The following is a 15,448-nucleotide window of genomic DNA, read 5'->3' as shown; positions in this document are numbered from 1 at the left end:
AAATGGTTTAAGTTTAATGCTGCACAACTACGATGAAATATAGTCTAGTGGGATAAAATGTAAAATATTTAAAGAACATTTCTTAGGTCACCTCTTTTATTGGACCAACTGTGTAGTAGAGTTAAACCATTTCTGGACCATCGTGGCAACCACACCACGCTTACACTACCAGTTATTTAAAGTACATTTCTAGTATGAATATATTTCTCTATCCTTCTGTAACAGGAAACCCTTGCACTGTTACTGGATGGTGGTGTGGCCACTTTAAGGGCACGGTTTTTGTAGCACAGACACAGGCACAGGCAACCAGCAGAGCAGGGGTTAAGGAACAGCCCTTTGGTCAAGTCAGCCAACAGTGGAGGCACATGACCAGGAAGAGGCAGGGCTTTAGTAGTATATAAGCCAGAGCAGGAAGTTAGACCTAGGAAGCAGCAGGGTGAGGAAGCCTTGCTGTGAAATGACTGCCTGGCAGGGAGTTTTGGAAATGCAACCAGAGGGACCCGATTCATGGTTCAGAAGAAGTGAGATAGGCAGCCGATGGGTTGGGTGTTTGTGTTACTGCCAGAAAGCTTAAGTTTATGCTTGGGTTTAACTGGTGGTTTGGATGGGACTAGAAAAGGGGTGGCTTGGAGATCCCATGGTGCCTGTGGGGCACACGATTGCCTGGAGCCCTGCCAGACTCAAGGTGCAGACAGGAGCCAAGGAGCCCAGTACTGCTCTAAAGGGGGGCAGAACTGGGGGGGTCAAGGGGCCCAGAGCCTGAGAAGGGCCGAGATAGCCCAGAGAGGGGCAGAGCTTGGGGCCATGGGGCCCAAGGAGGACAGAAACTTGAGAGCCTATGAGAGGCAAATGGGACCAGGGAGCCTGCGCCCCGACTAGGGCAGAGATAAAGGTCCTGGGGGGTGAAATAAGGGCTGAAGCCAGGTTCAGAACAATGGACCTTGGCTAAGGGACCAGCTAGAGTGCAGGGGCAGAAGCTGAGAAGACTGAAGCCCCAACAAGGGAATAAAGACCTGAGCTGGCCTCGTTGCTTTGGGAGCAAGTGTCCCATTGGATGCATGAAATCTGCAAGCCATGAGCGTGACTATGGGGGCAGCTTAATGCCCTTAAGGCAAGCAAGGTCAAGAGAGTCAGCCACTGGAGAAGAGAGGGCACCATAGATGTCAGTCTCTGTGGGCAGCCTCCCTTTCATTAAGTTTCTATCAAGGCATGGCAGGCAGGAAAACAAGATGAGACATTGAGAGAGGGCAGAGAGAGAGCCTAGCACGGATGCATCACAACGGTCCTCAGGCACCTAACCTGTTACACCTTCCTATATCAATCAACCCAATTCCCTACAACAACTGGATTCTTACACATCTCTCACTTATTAAAAATATTGGAGTTGATGGCAATTTTGTCTTGCACCAGAAGAACCTCTTCTAAGACTTAACAAAAGTATTTGTGCTTCATGTACTTAAAAGAAACTGCTCAGAAAAAGCAACTCAAACATTTGTTCCAGTTGAGAAAATAAACTAATATGTCCTTTGCTATAAAAGGAAATCAGATGTACAATCTTTGCTTAAGGGTTAACCATAAATTCCTTGAAAATACACTTAGCAAGACAGTGGTGACCTGTAGCACTTTGAATGCATGTGTTTTTCCAATATTGTCTTGCCACCCCTTAAAGAAAAAAGTATAAATATACCAGGTTTTAATTATCCTACTCTATTTCCAATCCCTCATTGCTATTTCAGCACTGAATTCAAGAAGAAGACTGTTAATACTGGTCTGGGAGCTGCCATAAGCTCAGGAAAAAGTGTGTGTTAGTGACAGGCCAAATTCTGTTTCCAGTTCTACAGATGCAGACTAAAGGCTTGGGTCTTCATGGATAATCCACTAGATTGCCCTTCACAAATTGCCATAGACTGTCTGGAATAAATACTTAATCTATACTATAGGGCTGCCACCACTTTAACTAAGGCACCTTAACTAAGCGCAATCTAGGTTTCTGGTGTAGACATAACTCTGCCACCAAAACCATATCAGAACTTGCAGTTCTTTGGGGGATGAAAAGTTCTGTACAAGAGATAGGCATTAGTATATGAAGGGCCATTGTTGTGAAGGGACTGAACAGTATTGCTTTACATTTGGGGATATGAGGTTGCCTAATGAGGAGAAAGTTTCAGAGTACAAAATTCAGATCTGCCTCTCAATTTGGGGGGAAATTTGGCAGATAATGCTTATGATTTCATAGGCCAATAGAGGCCTGCTGACCCTTAAATTGTCCATTTAATGACAGTTTGGAAAAATTGTACCATATGATTTCAGAAGTTCATCCTGTGCTACTAATTAGGAACAGTCAGCAGTGATTCACCAAGGCCAAGTCATACCTCACCAACCTGACTGCTTTCTATGATGAAATAACTGGTTCTATGGATGTGGGGAAAGCAGTGGACAGAAGGAAATTTGACTTCAGCAACGAGTTCGACACCATCCCCCACAGCATTCTTGCAAGTAAGTTGAGGAAGTATGGGTTAGATGAATGGACTATAAAATAGATTGAAAGCTGGCTGGATTGTCTGGATCAACAAGTAGTAATAAATGGCTCAGTGTCTAGCTGGCAGCCAGTATCTAGTGGAGTGCCTCAGGGATCGATTCACGGGCTAGTTTTATTCAACATTCATTAATGATCTGGAAGATGGAGGTGCACCCTCAGCAAGTCTGCAGATGACATCAAGCTGGAGCATGTAATAGTTACACTGGAGGGTAGGGCTAGGATTCAGAGTGACCTGGACAAGTTGGAGGATTGGACCAAAAGAAATCTCATGATTTCACATGACAAGTGCAAAGTCCTGCACTTAGGATGGAAGAATCCCATGCACCGGTACAGCCTGGGGACTTACTGGTTAAGCAGCAGCTCTGCACAAAAAGACCTGAGGGTTACAGTGGACAATAAGCTGGATATGAGTCAACAGTGTGCCCTGGTTGCCAAGAAGGCTAATGGCATCCTGGGCTGCATTGGTAGGAGCACTGCCAGCAGATCAAGGAAAGTAACTATTCCACTTTATTCAGCACCGGTGAAGCCACATCTGGAGTACTGTGTCCAGTTTTGGGCCCCCCACTATAAAAAAGATGTGGACAAGTTGAAAAGAGTCCAGTGGAGGGCAATGAAAATGGTTTGTGGGCTGGGACACATGACTAATGATGAGAGGCTGAGGGAACTGCGTTTATTTAGTCTGGAGAAAAGAAGACTTGAAGAGGGGATTTGATAGCAGCCTTTAACTACCTGAAGCGGGGTTCCAAAGAGGCTGGAGCTAGACTGTTCTCAGTGGTGGCAGATGACAGAACAAGGAGCAACGGTCTCAAGTTGCAGTAAAAGAGGTTTAGGTTGGATATTAGTAAAAACTCTCCCACTAGGAGAGTGGTGAAGCACTGGAATGGGTTACCTAGAGAAGTGGTGGACTCTCCATCCTTGGAGGTTTTTAAGGGCTGGGTTGACAAAACCCTGGCTGGAAGATCTAGTTGCAATTACCCTGCTTTGAACAGGGGTTGGACTAGATGACCTCTTGGGGTCCCTTACAACCCTCATTTTCTATGATTCAGTGATACTTATAGGAATGTTGTTTATTCTCTCTGCTTGTCCTGAACACAACGTAAAAATGATATCTCTCACTTGATCTTCTGAATTGGCATTTATTCATGTATTTTCCTTTAGTGATGTTATATTAGAAGAATTAGTCTATTGTGAAAACTACCGTTTCCAGTCATTTACTACTACAAGAAGGTGTCACAGAGGTTCTGGCTGGATTGGTTTGATTCTAAATCTTCTACATGTCACATATTCCATGCGGCATGATCCTGGCTCATAACAACAGTATCCCATTCCTTCATGGAAATTATTGTTTATACTTTCAGGGGCTAACTTGAGAGCCTGGAAGAAGCTACTTTCATTGAGCTGATTCAGCATACTCTCAGACCTTCATTTGTTGATGTGCAGTGTTGTTCAATACCCTTTCTTGCCAAGGTTGATTATTGGTCAGTTTTGCTACATCTATTTTAAAAGGCTGTTCATATGCTTCAACCTTTTAAAGGAAAAACGTTGTCAGTGGAGATCATTGAACTAGCCCTCAAGGCACTGGTAATTAAAACAGCGTTTTTAGCTCTGCTATACATCTTTGTAGGTCTTACAGGAGTCACCAGTGTTGTCAGGGCTGACTATTACTGTTGTTCTCTGACTCCGTTAGTGTTGTTTGGGGGTTAGGTGTTGCCAGTCATATCAGGCTTCCTCATTTTGGATGATCTGTGCACGCACGTGTCAGGATATTGTCTGTGCCCCTTAGGAGTCTAATGACCCCTTCTGTGAACTTGAAGAAGGGACCTCCCTTCCTGAATTTATCTGCCATGCATAGCTAACAATACTTAGCTATGTTATCCAGTAGAGAGGCTATTATAGGATATTAATAACTCACTGTGATTGTGAGAAATATTAAATAGTATTATTACGGTAGCATAAGAATGATGTTGTAGCTGTGATTGTCCAGAAATTATGTGAAAGGCAAGTATTTCTTTGGGTGATCTCTTTTATTGGACTCACTATGTAGTTGTGTTGAAGAATGTCTTTCATTTGAAAACTTATCTAACTTCAACCCGACTACACAGTTGGTCCGATATCACCTTAAGAAGTCCTTGCCTCTCAGAATATTATTGTTACATTTTAAGAGATCTTAGGTCATTTCTTAGGAAGGATTATTTTTTTCTCCAGAACAATTGAGGTTTAAGGAGGGAGTAAACACAAGGCAAGTCAATGAAGATTATAGAAAACTATTGTCTAAACCCTAAATAAAGAAATACAGTCCTGCTAGTCAGAAACTTTTTTCCTCGCCCATATCTTTTCTGTCAACTCTAATACAATGAATTCAGGGGAGAATATGAGCTAATAGTGTAATAATAAATAGAATAATTTTTCATTTTCAGTGCAGACATTCTCAAAAGGTTGCAGAAACATAAATTAAGTTAGACTAATTATCTCTCTCAGGTGGGAGGGTACTGGTGGGTTTCTGTATTGTACATGGGGAAAAACAGACAAGCAGTTTCAGCACCATTCACAGAGCACCCACGCAGGGGCTTCTTTTCCAATGACATGAAGTATGTGCTGAAAATGAAACGGGCTTCAGAGCTTTCTTGAACTGAGAGCTAAGAGCAAAACCTGCACAATTCCAGCCTGGTGCTTTCACTGCTCTTTTCAGTGGATCACAAACTAGGATAGTTCCTGGGATCACATGGTGTGGGGCCTGGGGCACAGCTTTGCACATTTACAGTGCCAATATGATGCCTGTTTTTCTTCATTACTTTGCACTGGCAAACATAAAGCTGGAAGACCCTTGAAGCTTCTTGCATGCAACCGAGAGGCGAAGCACTGCATGGGCCTAGGAAATACTATACACAGCAGAGTAGAGAACAGGAAGGAAAATGTCACTGAGAGCAATTTTTTTTAAAAAATACAGTGAATCAGGGCTTCTGAAAACCCTGAGTTTAGATCCACTTTAAGCCATGACCAGAATGATTTGGGTGGATTTGGGTCGTTTTGGCTGAGTGTCCTGATGATTCCTGTATTTCCAGAGAAGCGTGGCAGTAGGAAAAAAAAGAGAGGGGGCAGGATAAAGGTATCTTGGCAGATTTGCAAAGCCTCCATTTCTGGCCTTTTCCAGTCATTGTAGCAGCAGTTCACCAGAACTAGCAATTATTGTTAATAAATGAACAAAAGAAACAATATCCCTCTGATATCAACCATTCTGCTGCACAGAAGGGAGGAGAAAAAAAGCTGCAGGTGAAAGGCAGCACGAAGAAGGGCAACAGCAACTTCAGTTCTCTTACTATGAGCTCAGCAATCCCCTTCTCTGCCACTCCACCGCTCCACACAGCGGGGGACAGCATGTTTCCACAAATTTCCCAAGACTACAAAAGGTTACAGCAAGTCCTTTCCCCCAACAAACTTCATTAGCTGGCTTCAAAGAAAGTTGAGACAGTCGATCTCTTTGTTGGTCAGGCATCCAAGTCAATGCAAGCTAACTGCACGTACAGAAGTTCCCACTGTCCATCTGAGAAGAGTCAGAGCCACTGGGCATTGAGCAATTGGAAAGTTTGGTCGCTTCATTTAATTGTCCGAAGAGCAATCGAGTATCTTTGAAAAAGCAACTTTAATTTCAGATGCTACAAATGTGTGCAAAATAGTCCTTTGGACTATGAGAACAAAAAGCTGCTCCAGGGATTCTCCACAGAAAAAATGCCAGAACTGACAAACTGTTTGCAGTGCTCAGTGCCATTGGCAAGATTTCTGTAAGTGTCATGGAAATGTGAATTATCCCACCGACTCACGGGGAAGCAGCAGGAGGAGACAACAACTTTCTTTGCATTTGTCAGGGGATTACAAATAGTGTTCTCTCTCTTCCTCTCCATCTGAAATTGTTGGCTCAGAGGCAGGAGTCCAAAGATCCGTGTCTGCTGCTTGAGACGAGTGTGTCTAAAGCCAAGAGAATGACATTTGCATCCTAGTGCTTGCAGTTAATTAGCTCTTTTATATTAAATGTACATCGCTCCAAGAAATCCTGATTCTTAATACCAGGAGTTATGGACAGGAACCAAGAAGGGTGAAAGGGGTTGGTCAAGAAAGTACAAATAGAGGACCCATCACTCCAGGGAGACAGACGATAGCTGGCTCACATGTCTTAGTTGGGCTCCAAACATTTTTTTGCCCTGGGTATTAAACCAGTGTTCCCATGTCAGCTCTACTGACAAGATCAGGTGCAATGTAGTAGTCACCTCACTCTGACGATACGCTATGGGACTTTCTGATGATAGAAATGAATAAGTTATAGAGGAAAGTTAAAACCCCTTAACTTCTTCAGGTTGAGAAAAGACCACTTCATTAGGACAAAAATCAAACTGTACAGGAAAAAAAAAATCAAAGCAATATTAGCTGGAAATATAAAGCAAAACAACAGGGGTAGAAAACAGAAACAGGCACCATATATTCCTTAGAAACTAAAGCTACTTCAGGGTATGGTATAGGAGATGCAACAGAGCAATCCCTCATGCAAAATAAAATACTCAGGGAAAGATCCTTCTCAGCTTTTAAATCTGCTTTTTCTGTTTTACCTCCTTTGTCCTTCTTAATACAACCCAGGCAATATTCATCAGAAGTAATTGCTCATCATAAAGAAACAGATACAGTGCTTATAAGATCAATTATACAGTGCTTCAGTTATATAGTGCTTCAAATTCGTGACCCTTCAAAAGGTCAGAAGGAAAGAAAGCAGAAAAATACATGCAGAGGCAGCAAATTACAGCAGAACATAAAGCAGAACATCTGACAGTGGCAGGCAGTAGCAAGGCACCAATTGCACAGTTTGTTTGAAATTACAAAGCAAGTAAGTAGCTTCAGGGGACTGCGAGTTGTTGCCATTGTAGTAGCATTTTTTTTAAATGACAGATGCATGCATTTGAAACCCCAGCCTGGCAAAACTCTCTGGCATGTTAGCTTACAGACCCAAGAGGCCAGCAAAACCAGTCGTCCCCAGGAGACTGCAGTGCAATTAGCACGCTGCTGGCCTTTTCAGCAGCCATTCAATAAAACACACTTCTGACAGTACTTTGTCATGCTGGTACAAATAGAGGGCAACACGGGATTTCAGGACTGAACGAGCCAAAAAAGGCCAGAGTCTATCGTGCTAAAACTCTACCCATTTAGTTTGATCATTTCTTCTTGCAAGCATGAGCTCTTGTTTCGTACCAGTACAAGATCACAATAGCTAGGTGTTTGGGAAACTCAAAACCCCATTCTTTAGCATTAATACCAGGGCCTCCCACAGGAGGAACCCTAAACTAAGGTAGAGTTAGGCCATGGCCCTGTGAGCTCCAGATGCATTGCCCAGTCCTGGGAGAGAGCTAATGCTGGCAGTACCATTAGGAGAAAGGCTTCTGTCAAAGTAATCCCCTGTACTATGCTATGAAGTCCAAAAAGAGACATGTCCTCTTAGCCTTCTATGACTCCGTGTCTCTTAAGCCAACCCATATAATCTGCCCTTGATGGTTAGGCACCACAGAGCAGGACTTCACAGAATTTCATTTACTATCCACTCTAAACAGCAGGGGTTCAAGTGGCATTCACATAGGTCAAGGATACAAGGTGGTGGGAGGGGAAGTAATGCAGCTTTGGCTCCCTTTCTTTCAGGTCTCATCTGAGCTCAATTTCAGAGAAAATGAATTTTCAGTAATACTGGTTAATGGACACAAAGTAGCATTCACAGTCAGGAGCTAAACAAAGTCTGCTGTTGACAGCATCTTCTTCTACCTCCACATCAACATGCAAACCATGTCTCAACATGCAGTATACCTTGTCACAACCACAGAAAAAAGGCTGTATGCTCTCAGTAGAGCTAGCTATATTAAAAACAAGAAAAGTGCTTCATTAAGGGATAACAAGTCAAAATTAAGAAAAAAGCAGATGGTAGGCAGTCCAGTTTCAAATTATTCTCAATTCAGTAACAGAGCACAGCAACTACTTTTGTTACCCTGTCCACATATGCATGTATTTGTTGGTTTGATGCATTTATGTTAAAATACCTTGCATAAGGACTCAAAAGATAATGATTACAGAGTAAATAACCCAAGAGTGAAAGAATGAGAATGTGACACAGGTCCAAAGATTTCAAAAATAAATGCCACCCTGTTGCTGAAATGGAAAGAGTTTTCAACTGAATGTCATGTTCAGACTAGGCAATTTGTCCACCCAGCCAGGTCTTGATATTTATCTTAAGATATCTATCTGTGGTAGAGTATAGGTGTTCTTCTGTCAGGCCAGGGACAGAAATTACACATAAACCAGTACAAGTGGTTGGAAACCAGTTTAAATCTATAACACAACAGAAGTTCAGTGCACATAAGCCACTTTCAAAAAGTATAAGATAAACCTGGATGGACATAGTACTAGACGTAACATGTTAAATTGCTGTATTGAATCTCTGTTCCAGAATCCCTTCCAGATTCAAGGTAACTCACAGTCCACCAGCATCCCAGGATGCTTTGCACCTCCTCTGCAAATCCCCACAGGGTAGGTGGGCTAGCCTTGGCCCAAGTAGTCTGCTCCAGCCAAGAGACGTGCTCTAGCACCCCTGGCTTCTGGTACCACTGCAGGCATGTGGCTGCATTTCCAGACTCAAAAGTGAATGTCTGTTCACTTGCATATTGGTTTTATCTACACAGCTTAAACTAACCTGCGAAGATTGAATCCATTCAGCCTCCGGCTTTTTGACTGTCTGAACTTAGCTACTCTCCCCTTTAAAAACTGATATAGGGAAGGAAGAAGACCCCACACCTCCACAGGAGTACAGAAGACTCAGTCTCTCACTTTAATGCAGGAACTGCTGTTGTGCCTGGTGCTAGGTCTGCAAGTAGCAGGGAAGACCGCTACTTGCTGCACACCCGCATGAAAGCTAGGCACAATCTGGAAAGACTATTACAGCTTACTAGTCTGAAATGTGTGACAGCAAACAACAACACACAACAATGCAGTCACTTGTCATTCATTAGGGCCTTCCTCTGTTCATTAATTCATTCACTCCCACAATTGGAATCTGTGTCACTGAGTATTCTTGAGCTGAAGAGGCACCGTTCATTGACTCAAGAGCACCAATTATAAACATATAATTTCTAGTCGTGACACCAAACTTAGCATGAATAGGGGCAGTTATTTATAGGGGCAGCCTGTTTATACATGCTGTATGATAAAAAATGAAAGCAGTGGAAACAACTACAAAAATAAATGGAAGGAACGTCTGTATATGGAGCACTGCCATGTTCCCTTTCTGCTGAGCAGAAGTGTCCTGAGAGCACCCTGAGTCTTGTCACCATGTTAGGTAGGGAGAAGTGAAGCAGTTCAGCCTCTCTGAGGTAGAAAGGTTGTGGGGAACCCATCCAAGACATTTGAAAAAGTTGTTCAATCAGCAATACCCTTCTTGCCTGGAGGATCTCCATCATAGTTTCATAGTAGCTAGGATCAGGAGGAACCTGAACAGATCATCTACCCTGACCCCCTGCCACAGGGAGGAATGAATGCTGGGTTCACAAGACCCCAGACAGGTGATCATCCAACCTCCTCTTGAATTTGCCCAAGGTAGGGGCGAGGACCACCTCCCTGGGAAGTTGGTTCTAGATTTTGGCCACCCTAACTGTAAAATATTGCCTTCTGATCTCTAACCTAAACCTATTCTCCATCAGCTTATTACCATTGTTCCTCATCACCCCAGGTGGTGCTGGGGAGAAAAGATAGTGCTCTGCCTATTTGCTGTTGATCTCCCCTGATGAGTTTGTAGGCAGCCACCAGGTCCCCCCTCAGCCTCCTCTTGCTGAGGCTGAACAGGTTCAGGTCCTTCAGTCTCTTCTCGTAGGGCCTGTCCTGCTGCCCTCTCACCAAGCGGGTGGCCCTCCTCTGAACCCTCTCCAGGCTGGCCACATCCATTTTGAAGTGCGGTGCCCAGTCCTGGATGCAGTACTCCAACTGCGGCCTGACCAAAGTTGCACAGAGGGGAGTATCACCTCTCTGGACTGGCTTGAGATGCACCTTTGGAAGCATGATGAGGTATGGCTGGCCTTGCTGGCTGCGTTCTGGCATTGGCGACTCATGTTCGTCTTGGAGTCAATAATGACTCCAAGATCCCTTTCCACTTCTGTGCTTTCAAGAAGGGAACTCCCCAGCCTGTATGGATGCTGTGGATTCCTTCTTATTTATTCTTATGTATGCTGTGGATTCCAAGGTGCAGCACCCTGCATTTGTCTACGTTGAACCCCATCCTATTCTCATCTGCCCACTTTTGTAGTCTGTCTAAATCTAGTTGCAGCCTCTCCCTCTTTTCAAGTGTGTCCACCTCACCCCACATCTTAGTGTCATCAGCAAACTTGGACAGCGTGCTTTCCACCACCTCATCCAAGTCGCTGCTGAAAATGTTAAATAGTGCGGGCCTGAGGGCCAAGCGCTGGGGTACCCCAGTGCTTACATCTTGCCAGGTTGAGTACAACCCGTCCACCACTTCTCTCTGGGTGCACCCCATCAGCCAATTTTTTACCCATCCAACTGTGTAGGCATCAATGCCACAGTCACTTACTTTATTGATGAGGATGGGGTGAGAGACAGTGTCAAAGGCCATCTTAAAGTCTAGAAAGACTACGTCCACAGCAACACCATCATCCAAGGATTTACTTACTAAATCGTCCCAGTGATATGTACACCATCATCACAACGAGATGTACCAGAACACACAGGCTCTTTTGGTCATTCACATCAAATTGTATCTGAACTTGTTTCTCCCATGTTCTATGTAGTTAGACAGGAGGCAGGGTAGAGATGTACCTTATAAACTGACTCAGAGATGCATAAGTTTTCATGAGCAAGAGTTCACTTCAACAAATGTTAACCTTCACATCTGACAAAGTAAGTTTTCCTTCACAAAAGCTTATGCATCTCTAATTCAGTTAGTCTGCAAAGATGCATCTCTACCCTGCCCTCTGCGTGACTTCAAATTAACATTGCTAACTAGTCCTCTTTACCCATGTAGTTCAGATCTACAAGGTGCATTCTATATTTAAGTACATCAGGTAAGTTTCATACCAAAAGTACTCTGGGGATCATATAGATGGAGTCCATATAAAGGAAAATCTTGGAGTTGAACACAGATCACGTGTATTTTCTAGGCTGTTTCTGTTGGCAGAAAATATTTACTCTGAAGATCATCAAGGCATGTAAGTGTCATGTCCACATGACTTCATCTAGACCATACCGCTAAGAGTATATCCCCTGATCCTGGGAAGAGATTCAGCAGTAATGTGAAAGGAGATGTATAACAACTACTGGTAAGCAAGTATGTATTAGCATGAGTTCATGTATTAGATGATATAACTTCAATAATATCAATTCAATCTTCGCAGGTTAGTCTAAGCTGCGTAGATTGAACTGATAAGCAAGTGAACAGACGTTAATTTTGATTCCAGAAATGCAGCCACATGCCTGTAGTGGCTCAGACCAGAAGCAGGAGGGGCACTAGTGCACACCTCCCTGCTTGGCTGGAGCAGGCACCTTGGCCAAGGCTAGCCTGCCCACCCTGCGGGAGGGGGAGTTTTGGGTGGAGGTTCAAAGTATCGTGGGATGCTGGAAGACTTTGTTAACATGAAAGAGATGGAGACAGAAATTCAATAAAGCGATTTAACCTATATCAGTTAAGTCAAATACTACATTCATCCACGTTTATCTTAAACCAGTTTTGGACATTTTGGAAGTGGTTTATGTGCACTGAATTTCTGTTGTGTTACAGTTTGGAAGTGGTTTATGCCTGTTTATATGCAACTTCTGTCCGAGCTAAACTCAAGCAGAATTGTACTGCTGCTTGATTCCACACAGAATTAGAGCAATCTAGCATTTTAGGCAAGAGCCTGGCAGGCTGCAAGGGCTGATTAAGACATCTGGAAACATGGGAAATACTATTTTGAAGAAAGCAAAATTTCCATTGGAAAACCATTCCTATAGAAAACTCCCAACCAGATTTATTGGAAACTCTTCACAGTTGCTCTCAGATCTATGTGCTATTATTTCCACATATTGTTGATATACTTACAGCACTGGGGGGTTTTGCATAACAAGCAAATTGTTTAATCAACGCAAAACTATCGCAGCAGTAGCCGGGGCCTGGTGTTCACTGCAGCCTGGCGCTCCCTACAGTCCAGAGTCATGACTTCCAAAGTTGAGGTTGCCTTGTGGTCTCTGAAACCATTCCCTGACCCCTGACTACCCACAAAGTGTAGGAAGAAAGTAGCTACTGCAGTACCATCATGGAAGGGATTGCAATTTTGTTTGACGTATAGGCCAGATAAAATCAGATCCATGAGAATTAACCTACAATGCAGCTCCATTAAATTCTTCCCTTACTTTTCCTGAATGCTACGGATAAGGCTGAGCATTCCCATGTCAGCCAGTCAGCACTAAAGATCTATTAGAGTTTGCTTGCAGATGGCAGGCAGTTCAATCCAAAAAGGAATATTTTTGGATCTGCACCAAGGATTTTCTTTTTTTAACTTCTTAGGGTGCTAATGGACAGCTGGAAAAATAAGTAAAAGTCTGAGACAAATTAAAACAGAAGGACCATCTGCCTTTTATTAGGATAATTCTTAGTAATAGAACTGCAGAATAGCTAGGAAGAGTTTCCATAATAGTGCATAGTGGCACTATCACAAATCATGCAGTTGTGGTCTCAAGTTCTGTATACATCTACTTAATTTTCATCACAATGTATTTTTGTTAGGGCTTTTCATTAACTAGATGACTAAGAATAACTGATTATTCTGTTTCAGTGGCCAAGCTGAAAACCTGAAATAAAAGTGTTTCTCTCCTGCTCCCCTTCACAAACCAAACCCACCAAAAACCTGGTTTTGGCCTATGAAATGTTTTGCTCAACCCATTGTTGTTCCTATAATTTTAAAAAGTAAATTGGGTCTGGAAACTTAATTTCAAAATAAAAAAAATAATCAAACCATTTTATTTAAAAATAACAAAAAGAAAAAGAGTTTTTGAAAAGTCAAAATGTTTTCTGTCATTTTCAACTGCAAAGTTGAAAGTTGCTGACTCAACCCAAATTCACAGATAGTTTCAAACAAATTAAAATGTCATTTTTCAGAAATAAAACTGTTCTATGAAATAATTTAACCCACTTCTATTTGCAACATAGTTTCTTTCATTACAAAAGTGAAACAAATGTGGGAAAAGATAAATGTAATAAAAGCCTGGATGTCCCAAACTGCTTTATCTAATCTCTATAGGGGTTTGATAATCTCTTATAGGCAATATTTTAAAAAGTCATTTTTACAAGATTCAATCAGAGAGAAGCTCCTGGGAGTTTTTCTTGCTTACCCCTGCCAAGTCCCGGCCCACTTTGGTGTTATATGCTTTGATTTAGAGATTTTGATAAACAGTTTGTGATGACTGGAAGCAGCTTTGTCTGAAGTATAGCATTATTAATCTACACCCTGATCTCTCTAAATTGACAAAAACTGAAGGCTGCTGAAGATGCAGAATTGCCATTTTATTTGATTTTCCTACCACTTTTAAATATTATATTTATTGAACATTTCCTTGCCAGAAGAAAAGTAAACAGAGATGGTAAATAAGATGACAGTAGTAGTCATTCAGTAGTAGCATTCAGCAGTAGCAGCCGCAAAAAAATAAAAACTATAAATTTAAAAAATTGATAACATTTCAAACAAACACCTTTCCTCAACCTGAAAAATAAAATAAAATAAATCAATTCAGCAGCCTAATCCCTCCCCCTCCTTTGCCTAGACTGAGTTGCACCTTGCTTATCCAGTCCCAGCAAAATCATAAGTCAGGGAGTGAGAGGGTCAAAATGTGGACCTGAGCAGTCAATCCCAATTCTGATCTGATACCACTTTTATATGGCTGTGTATGTATGCACTGGCAACTAAGGTGTTGTTTTTCATGAACATTGATGTGTATGAAAACAGAATTAGTCTATGCATCAGGAAAAAAACCTGTATATTAATGTTACAGAAAAAAGAAATGTGTACAAGGCAACCTGGGATGAGAGAAAAAGTAACAATGCAGCCTGCACTAGTCTCGGTGCCTGCATGTATTATGATTCAGCAATTACCAAAATTGCAGGAAGTTACCCCAACTCTGTATCTTTTAAGCATATAATGCAATCTAGTATAACCCAATTACTCTCAAAATAGAAGGTGACTTATGCATGCAAGTCTCTCCTCAAAGCTGTTTCTGCTTCCTTCAAAGTTACAAATGATCGGCACCTGCTTATAGTAATGTTATATTATAAGAACATTTTTTTTATATTTTAGAAGTGGTTTATAATCTATCACTGAACCGTTGCCAAAAATACATTTGAGAGAGGCAAGTACCAAAATGCCCGCAGCATTACTCATCATACTGAGAATTCGCATCCATAGCGACAACCCTATAGTATTTCGTATAGGGCAGTTGATTCATTTAGATGCCCAGCTCCGTTACTAGGTCCCAGTCCATTCCAGGTTTGATAATATCCAACCCAAGTATATTCCACCATTTGGGCAGGGCTGACATCCTTACATGGAAAGTAACAGTGTATCCTAGAATCAGTGGACACTGATGCCTCTCACAAGGCATAACATTGATATAAACCTGTGGAAACCCTGAGCCACACAAAATAGGACTTTTGTTACACAAGAGGCACAGCCTCCTTGTCCCTGTGTAGACTTACAAGCCAGCAGATGCCTACTGTCAACCAACCCATTTCAACCTGGAATAAAACATACAGGACGGTAGATGAGGCTTCTCTTTACCCCCTGGCTGCAGGCATCTGACATACTGCTACAGAAGTGCAAATCCTTAAATAGAAGAAAAAGCAAGAATGTTTTC

General features: G+C 42.3%; 1 protein-coding gene across 2 annotated transcripts in view; it reads left to right on the top strand.

The window, feature by feature from the left end:
• Window positions 1-15,448, top strand: part of BEAN1 (brain expressed associated with NEDD4 1) — a 119,958-nt gene that overhangs the window by 38,725 nt on the left and 65,785 nt on the right. The window contains exon 2 of one of the 2 annotated variants that reach the window (XM_059713885.1): window positions 2,311-2,496. The exons of the other annotated variant lie outside the window; for it this stretch is intronic. Within the exon in view, the coding sequence (XP_059569868.1) occupies window positions 2,415-2,496 (82 nt within the window). The 5' untranslated portion in view covers window positions 2,311-2,414. The remainder of the gene's footprint in view (window positions 1-2,310; window positions 2,497-15,448) is intronic. 2 annotated transcript variants of the gene reach the window in all.

Source organism: Alligator mississippiensis, chromosome 10, assembly GCF_030867095.1.
Source record: "Alligator mississippiensis isolate rAllMis1 chromosome 10, rAllMis1, whole genome shotgun sequence".
NCBI classification, from domain to species: domain Eukaryota; kingdom Metazoa; phylum Chordata; order Crocodylia; family Alligatoridae; genus Alligator; species Alligator mississippiensis.
The sequence above is the reverse complement of the archived record's forward strand: the minus strand, read 5'-3'. Positions and strand labels throughout refer to the sequence as shown.